Genomic DNA, 8,867 nt, shown 5'->3' on the forward strand with positions numbered 1-8,867 from the left:
TTTTCCATTGAGCAAAGCCACTATCTAAGACAGACGGTTTAAAAGAAGGATTATTCGCAATAGGAAGGAAAACAGATAATTTACTCAATTTTAACGTAAGCTTTAATTGTTTCCAGGTACGGATAACACTGTGTATAATGGGATTACCTCCATATGTTTTTTTATTTAAATTTATTGGAGCTAAGAGGATCGCACCAATATCGAATGGTAAACAATCCTCTTTCTCCATCTTTAACCAATCCGGTTGTTGATCAGAATCATCCAACCAGCAGGTTATATTTTTAATATTAACCGCCCAATAATAAAATAAAAAGTTAGGTAAAGCAATTCCTCCATTAATTTTAGACTTACATAGATGTCTTTTATTTATTCTATGAGTCTTGTAGTCCCAAATAAAATTAGTAACAATTGAATCAATTTTTTTTAAAAACTTTTTTGGAAGATAGATCGGAATTGCTTGAAATAAGTATAGTAGTTGTGGAAGAAAGATCATCTTTATAGCATTACTACGACCAACTAATGATATAGGGAGTGTTTTCCAAAATTGGATATTTCTGTGTAATTTAGTGAGTAAAGGAGGAAAATTTAATTTAAATAAAGAAGTATATTTCCTAGTCACCTAAATTCCAAGATATTTAAACTTTTCATAGGCAATTTTAAAAGGAAATTGTTGAAGTATGGGAGATGGTGGTCCCTAGGAACTTGAAGGTGGAGACCCTCTCCACTTCCTCCCCATTTATTCATGCACTGCTCCATACAATACAACTAAATAGCCTTCCGTTCGCTAAATATATTTATATATATTAAGTGAAACCGAAAAGTTCCACTCAACGCCACTTCCTCACATCCTTAATACTACCCAACACATGCAACAGAGTAATCCATGTAGTTTAATGGCTTCGTTGCTAAATGGGAACAGTTTCTGTTCCACATAGTCTTTGTAAAGCTTTGATATGTCCATTCCAGAGTTAACACATCTCACTCACACTGACACTAATTACTAATGGCCATTTTGGTGAGCTGGGGCAAAAATAATGAGTTTAGCCAGCAGAGGGCGAAGTGAATGCACATATTGAGTTAAATGAATGAATGAATGAAATCAGGAAAAATATTCCAAACACTTAGCGGGTCAGTGAGTTAGCAGCTGTGAAGAGAACACATAAACTTGTGTTACAGGTGCAGAAAAACTAGAAGCAACCAGCCAAATTAATACGTGTAGGAAAATAACTGCAGATGCTGGTACAAATCGAAGGTATCACAAAATGCTGGAGTAACTCAGCGGGTCAGACAGCATCTCTGGAGAGAATGAATGGGTGATGTTTCGGGTCGAGACCCTTCTTCAGACTGATGTGCCAAATTAACACGGTCAGAAAAGAAGGAACCGTGAACAACTGGAACAACTTCATAATAAAGTCACAAGTTAAAAGAATTTCCAATAAAACCATTCTTCCATGATACCTGGCTAACAATTATATCAGTTCTATCTCCAAGTCCCATTCCCCAGCAATATTCCACATTAGTGCAAGACAATTCTTTATATAAACAACATTGAATAGTTCTGATCAATGGTTAGTGCAGTGGCTCAGTTGGTAGAACTGCTGCTTCACATCGTCATAGACCCAGGTTCGATCCTGACCTTAGAAGCCGATGTGTGAACTTTGCACATTTCCCCTGTGACAGGTCCTTTGGTCTCTTCCCATATCCCGAAGACATGTAGGTTTGTAGGTTAATTGGCCTCTGTAGGTTTCCTCTAGTGTGGATGAGAAAGTAGGATAACATAGAACTTAATGTGAACAGGTGATCGGTACAAACTCAGTGGGCCAAAGCACCTGTTCCCATGTTATATCTTTAAACTATCTCCAAACTATCTAAACCTTCAAGCTCATTGATAACAAACGTTCCTTGACTATGGTGTAGTTCGCTCTGTTTTTCTCTTAGATGCTGACTATTGCCAGCAAGTTGGACAAGAATGTTCTCAGCAAGTTCATCTCACCTCAATTTTTTTGTTTTTAATCTTCTTTACCACCAATTCCCCTCTTTCCTTGCACTCCCAATTCTCTGAGGTTTTCTATTGCTGTACCATAACTCCTTTGCTCTTATATTCTATGACCCAGCAAATAGAGACGAGTATCCAATGTATCTTCTTAAATACCTTACCAACTTGTGCTGCTGTCATCATGCATTCTTGGTCATGTACACCAGGATCCCTTTGGTCATTCAGTACTTCTAAGAATTCCACTAATCAATGTATATATCCCACTCCTATTAGTGCTCAGAAAACACATCATCTCACAATTCGTAGGATGAAATTCAACTTGTCATTCTCAAAGACATCAAAATAATTGTGTAGCCAAAGACTACACTCCTCCATTATCAATGCTCTCATCAACGTCCATGTTATCCTTTCTCACCATATCTCCTACGTTGATAACCAGATCACTGACGTACACAGAAAACAAGGGTATTGGAATATTCCGGCAATTCACCACTTCCTGCTTCCAAACGCAGAAACAACTCTCAAACATTACGTCTGCTTCCTATGAAAGGACAATTTTGGATCCATTTTGTCAAATTGCCCTGGGTCTCATGGTTGCTTTCACTTTTGACCAGTCCCCCCTTGTCAAAGGCCTTACTGAAGCCCAGGTACACTCCTTGAACCACATTACCCTCATCAACACACTAAATCACTTAATTGAAAAAATTAATCAGTCAAACAGGGACAAAGCCTTGCTGACTATGAACACAAGATGCTGCAATTACTTAGAGGGTCAGGCAGCATTTACGGAGAAAATAAATACGTGACATTTTGGGTTGGGACCCTTCTTCAGATTCATTGTGGTGGGTGGGGGGAGAAAGTTGGAAAAGAGGTGGGAGTGGGACAAAGTAGCAAGTGATAGGTGGAAACAGGCGAGTTAGATACAGATTAGGGAAATAATCAACCCCCCCCCCCCTCACATATATCCATCTATAACTTGGCAGGCTTACAGAAATAAGTAAAAGCAATTTCAAACTGGTCCTACTGCAGAGTTAAAAAATGACTGATATTGATAAATAAACTGATTTGGAAGTGGTCAATGTGGATTTCATTGCATGAGTCATGGAAGTTTCCATCAATGCAATGAAACCTGGAAATCCAAGGTTTTCTACACCGGATTAAATAAATTCAAACTCACAATCAGGGGTTGCAAGCTTTAATGAGTCTTGGTAAAGAAGACACGCAAACAAGAAATTATCTTCAATTGCACTTATAGTTTATTATTTCTTCTGTTTAGTATTGTCAACACACATCAGAACACAGTAAGCCAACACTACACCTTGCTTTACCTTCCAAAAATGAATGGCTTCAGCACTGGAATGTACTCACAGAAACAACACTGGAAATCTGATTTGTCCTCGCTCCATTAAGCAACATAAAATATAAAATATCACTGTAAAGATTAAAATTTACATTACTTAAGCACTTTATTTAGTAACTAAACTGATTGAGAATGATCAGCCATGATCACATTGAATGGCGTTGCTGGCTCGAAGGGCCGAATGGCCTACTCCTGCACCTATTGTCTATTGTCTAACTAAAGAAACCAGCATATTGACCTTATCAAACTGACCTTCTTGTTTTAGCTTTTAATGTGTTTAAGGCGTGTAATGTTGACTTTATATTTTCTCATGTACAGATGCAGTACATAATAAATAGATGTAGGATGTCACTGTCGATTATAGAGATTGCTGTTTGAAATATTTGAAGGGTAGTAAGTTAATATTTTCAGACAACGTTTAAACCAACCTAATAAGCAGAACGCATATCCTAACCTCAACTCATGCATGCAAACACATACTCTGCCACACACAAACCAACCCTCATGTGCACCCACCCATGTGTACATCCATACAAATAAGCTATCACGTGTGCAGACACATGAGCAACATAATACATGTATGCATGTGCGCGCACACCCAATAATGTACACATTGTCCACAGGAACCTCACACACATACACACAAACATACCCACGCAGTCACACGCAAATAGACACACACGCCTTTGCAATCCAACTTTCTTATTAATATTGGTAAACAGCTTGACTTGATTTAAAAGATGTATCCTTTCTAAAACTTTACTAACTATTCTTTTTTGGGAGTAAACGATAGGATTTAAGTGACAAGACAAATAAATTTAATCCAATTTTTTATATTAGACTTCTTTAAAAATTGAATAACTTTATACTCAAAGCTTCGAGGAAGCTGATAATAAAGATGTCTGAAAAGACTTCTCAAGACATGACAGAAAGTAGCAGACAGCTTGTTTAGATTAATCTCAACAGTAATATGAAATTCTCGAACCTTGGAACTGAAAGTAGAACACTTCAACAATGAACGGATCAAAACGCTCACGTGAAAATATTATGAATATTATTTATAACACTATGAGCTAAAGAGGCAATCTAGATAGCTGGGTTCACAGAACTTCAGACTGTGAAGTTATACACTATTTACCTGCAGTAAACTCAAAGAATGTCCTGAACATTCCAGGGCAGTAAAGTTGACAACAGCTCAGCTCAGCTGAGTTTAAGCTACACAGTCACTACTTCTGTCAGTTTAAGGAAGGAAAATCCTTCAGAACAGTCTTCAGAAAGCGCCGATCTCAGTCCCCCAGGGTCTGTAGGGCTTGCCAATGTGGTTCGTTGGAGTCTGAGCTGATGAACTGAATGTACTGGGAGAAATCAAGGGGAAAGTGCTGAAAGACAGAGGAAATGCAGATAAGGATGACATTGAGAACAAAGGGGGGGACAGTTTGGTGGAGGAGGTGACCACTGGTATGACTGGACCGACACTGCAATTAGGAGCCACCCTATGTGGAGATGTGTCAGTGTGTGAGGAAGCTCCGATCCTGGTTTGATGGCGAGGCTCTGTTGAAGCCGCAGTGCTATTGTTATGGACAACCTGCGGCATCAGGAGCGGATGCAGATGGTGATGTGGGTGGTGACTGAAGCCATTGCCCCAGGAAAGATGTCCAATGCTTGGGGGGGCAGCACTTGCAGCTTCCCTCTGAGATGCATAGTTGTTGAGGTGAGAGACCAGGCGCACGCGGAGAGGATCGGAGTTCTCCAGGCCTTCGATAATACTCAAGTACCGAGCTACTTCAGCCAGACATTCGCGAAATCCTAGGCTGCGGTAGTCCATGGCCAGAGCGTGAGCATCAAAATAACCTAGAAAATCAAAGAAGACATGTTTTACTTTGGAAATACAATAGTAAACACGGTGGCGCAGCGGTAGAGTTGCTGCCTTACAGCGAATGCAGCGCCGGAGACTCAGGTTCGATCCTGACTACGGGCGCCGTCTGTATGGAGTTTGTACGTTCTCCCCGTGACCTGCGTGGGTTTTCTCCGAGATCTTCGGTTTCCTCCCACACTCCAAAGACGTGCAGGTTTGTAGGTTAATTGACTGGGTAAATGTAAAAATTGTCCCTGGTGTGTGTAGGATAGTGTTAATGTGCGGGGATCGCTGGGCGGCGCGGACTTGGTGGGCCGAAAGGGCCTGTTTCCGCGCTGTAGAATCTAAATCTAAAAATAAAAAAATCTAAACATGACGCCACTACTGGAGACTCTTCTGAAGCTTTCCTCACAAAGGGCCTTTCTGACAAGAGAAATCCCATTTGCACAATTCTTAAAATAACAATAATTTACATTTAAATATGGTAACATGGGGAAAAAAGTCATAGCTGCAAAATCAGACAAAATAGGCAATGAGCTAATAAGGAATAAATTAGAGCAGTTTGGATAAAATGGAAGATTTTAGAACATCTTTACGTTCCATCCAAGACTAATTTTCAGCTAGTCTACATTAACGAAGTTCAAATCAAAATAAACTCAACTTAAAAGCACTTGTTTTTTAAAAAAATTAATGTGAGTTCCCGGAATTATATAAAATATGTAAACGTTCGCTCAATTTATAAACAGTCAAACTGAGGCGGGTGAATCAAACTGGTGAAACATTTGAGTTATGAGTTAGGAAGTTATTCTCTAAAGTTCTTCACAGCCCTACAGGAACAAGTTAGGAACTAAATATTTACTTCCATTTCAATCGAGAGCCTATATTTCAGCATGTGGGTCCAGCATTCTTCAAGTAGTCAGTGTATACAAGACATGTATATATATTTAAAACTGTTACCTTTGCCACCGGCCGCATGCAGCATCTTCAAGTGATCGACAGTCATTTGCAAGATTTCTGCTTTCTCGAGTTTGGCGGATCCCTGCCAACAGAGGTGGCTACAATTAAACTCGGTTGAAATTGACTGTTCAAATGCACGATGTATTTATTGCACCGGTGCTTTTTTTTAAAATTGTAAATCAGCTTTATATCAATCTAAGAAATACTTAAATAACTTTTTTTCTAAAGCAACTTAGTTGATTTTGTTCTAGGCCATCTTATAATTAACAATTAAAAAGATTTCACAGTATAAGAAAATAACTGCAGATGCTGGTACAAATCGATTTATTCACAAAATGCTGGAGTAACTCAGCAGGTCAGGCAGCATCTTGGGAGAGAAGGAATGGGTGACGTTTCGGGTCGAGACCCTTCTTCAGAAAAGATTTCACATACTTGTTTCTCATAAGCGCTCGGCACCAGTCTTCGCAGTTCAGACAGGCTGTTATTAATACGATCCCGGCGACGTTTCTCTATGATCTAGGTAAAAGAGAGGGCTTTTTTTAAAAATTGGAATTATTCAGGCAGGACACGTGTGAGCATTTTTTTTTGTTCGGACTCCACGCAGCGAGAGCGATGGTGTTTCTTGTGTGAAACTTACCCCGCGCCTCCTTTTCCTGGCCAGGGCTTGGGAGGTGGTGCTGGGGGACATGGAGCCGGTGGCCGTGCTGGAGTTCCTGAAATTCAATCCAGTAAATCGGAATCAGCATTTTAACACAGGTGCAAAACTTCTGCAAAAGTAAAGTTTCCCTCAGTCGCAAACTTGCAGCCCGGGGTCCGTTGAAAGAATAAACCAATAAATTCTGAGACGCAACACAACAGAAATGAAATATTCATTTTGCGTAGCAATAATTTTATAATCGTCTTAACGCCTGGCATTAAAATGTTTCCACAATTAAAATACTCCAGTTAAAGTACATTTCCACAATTAAAATACTCCAGTTAAAATGCATTTCCACAATTAAAATACTCCAGTTAAAATGCATATCCAGTTAAAATATTCAAGTTAAAATGCATAGCCACAGTTAAAATACTCCAGTTAAAATGTATATCCAGTTAAAATATTCAAGTTAAAATGCATATCCACAATTAAAATACTCCAATGTCCACAATTAACAGTTAAAATGCATTTCCATAATTAAAATACTCCAGTTAAAATACATTTCCACAATTAAAATACTCCAGTTAAAGTACATTTCCACAATTAAAATACTCCAGGTAAAAGACATATCCACAATTAAAATACTCCAATGTCCACAATTAAAATACTCCAGTTAAAATACATTTCCACAATTAAAATACCCCAGATAAAATCTTTTCAACTTCCAGATTTCAGCACAAACTCTATCATCCCTATTAAGATTCCACTAACATGAAGCATTACCCATTTTCATCGGCGCTTTCTTTCTCCACTTCGATCGTTTCGTCCAGTTCACTGTCCGACGAGCTGTAATCGTGAGTTCTCTTCATGCTTGGTGCAATTGTTTTCCCGTGTGCCCTGTAACATTAATGGAGCTTGCAGCAGTTACTGTCCGCTCGGCTGCCTGCAGCAGACTGCTGGCTTTTCCCACGGTATTGCACTTAGCAACTCCTCCGCTGACCCGCCAGCTCGCGCCGCCCCCTTTGCCCGGGGCTCGCGCTCCGGGGATGGGGATGGGGATGGGGGACTGGTGATTGACAGCTGGGCCCTGCACTGGGGGAGCGCTCCCCCCCCCCCCCCCCCTCCCCTCCAGGAGCTGCTGCTGACCATTGGTTCAGACCCCTGGCTTGGGGCTCGCGCTCCGGGGATGGGGGACTGGTGATTGACAGCTGGACCCTGCACTGGGGGAGCGCTCCCCCCAGAAGCTGCTGCTGACCATTGGTTCAGACCGCTGGCCCGGGGCTCGAGCTCCGGGGATGGGGATGGGGGGGGGACCGGTGATTGACAGCTGGGCCCTGCACTGGGGGAGCGCTCCCCCCCCTCCCCCCCCCCCCCCCCAGGAGCTGCTGCTGACCATTGGTTCAGACCGCTGGCCTGGGGCTCGCGCTCCGGGGATGGAGATGGGGGGACCGGTGATTGACAGCTGGGCCCTGCACTGGGGGAGCGCTCCCCCAGGAGCTGCTGCTGACCATTGGTTCAGACCGCTGGCCCGGGGCCGCGCGCTCCGCCGTCACCACACGCGCGGGTCGTGGGAAAGTTGCGGCGGGCGGGCGGGCGGCGCTCACATGAAAAGAAGCAATTGGCCTGGGCGACTGTCGGTCTGCGGCCGACCGTGTGAACGGTAACTTTAGCCCGCTCCGAGGCACGCCAGCCAACTCCAGCAGCAGCAGCAACAGCGCCGCCCCTCCCCACCCTGCCTCCACTCATTGTGCACTTTGCACCAGCCCAGCTCACTCACACCACTCGTTTTGTCTAGCGACATCCGCACTGCTGTGTGTGTGTGTGTGAGAGAGAGAGAGGCAGACAGAAAGGCAACGCAACCCCCGCCTTCTCTTCTCCAGTTTCATTTGTACAAGAGTTACGCGATGGGAACCATGCAATGCAGAACCTCACTCCATGCAATGCAGAATTGAACTTTACTCCATGTAATGCAGAATTTTACTTCATACAATGTAGAACCTCACTCCATGCAATGCAGAATTTTACTTCGTGCAATGCAGAACTTTATTCCATGCAATGCAGA

The 8,867-nt window shown here is 42.1% G+C and overlaps 1 protein-coding gene across 2 annotated transcripts; it reads right to left on the reverse strand.

Moving 5' to 3' along the window:
* Nucleotides 1–3,238: 3,238 nt before the first annotated feature.
* hey1 (hes-related family bHLH transcription factor with YRPW motif 1) lies at nt 3,239–8,608 on the reverse strand. Of its 2 annotated transcripts, none has more exons than XM_078398729.1 (6): nt 8,410–8,608; nt 7,589–7,702; nt 6,806–6,881; nt 6,601–6,684; nt 6,169–6,250; nt 3,239–5,207 (listed from the first exon to the last, which is right to left on the reverse strand). In XM_078398729.1, coding segments are annotated over exons 1-6 (939 nt in total). In that variant the 5' UTR covers nt 8,412–8,608; the 3' UTR covers nt 3,239–4,626. The 2 variants fall into 2 exon arrangements, with proteins under 2 accessions (XP_078254855.1, XP_078254853.1); XM_078398727.1 differs by lacking the exon at nt 8,410–8,608 and adding an exon at nt 8,199–8,216.
* Between the last annotated feature and the right edge of the window lie 259 nt (nt 8,609–8,867).

This window comes from Rhinoraja longicauda, chromosome 4, assembly GCF_053455715.1.
Source record: "Rhinoraja longicauda isolate Sanriku21f chromosome 4, sRhiLon1.1, whole genome shotgun sequence".
In the NCBI taxonomy this organism is placed as follows: Eukaryota; Metazoa; Chordata; class Chondrichthyes; order Rajiformes; family Arhynchobatidae; genus Rhinoraja; species Rhinoraja longicauda.

Excerpts from the sequence above, each read along its gene's own strand:
- hey1 (XM_078398729.1), bottom strand. Across the intron at positions 6,882-7,588 it reads GAAAGCGCCGATGAAAATGG|GAACTCCAGCACGGCCACCG; the intron begins GTAATGCTTCAT and ends ATTGAATTTCAG. Across the intron at positions 6,251-6,600 it reads CGAGCGCTTATGAGAAACAA|GGATCCGCCAAACTCGAGAA; the intron begins GTATGTGAAATC and ends CTCTGTTGGCAG.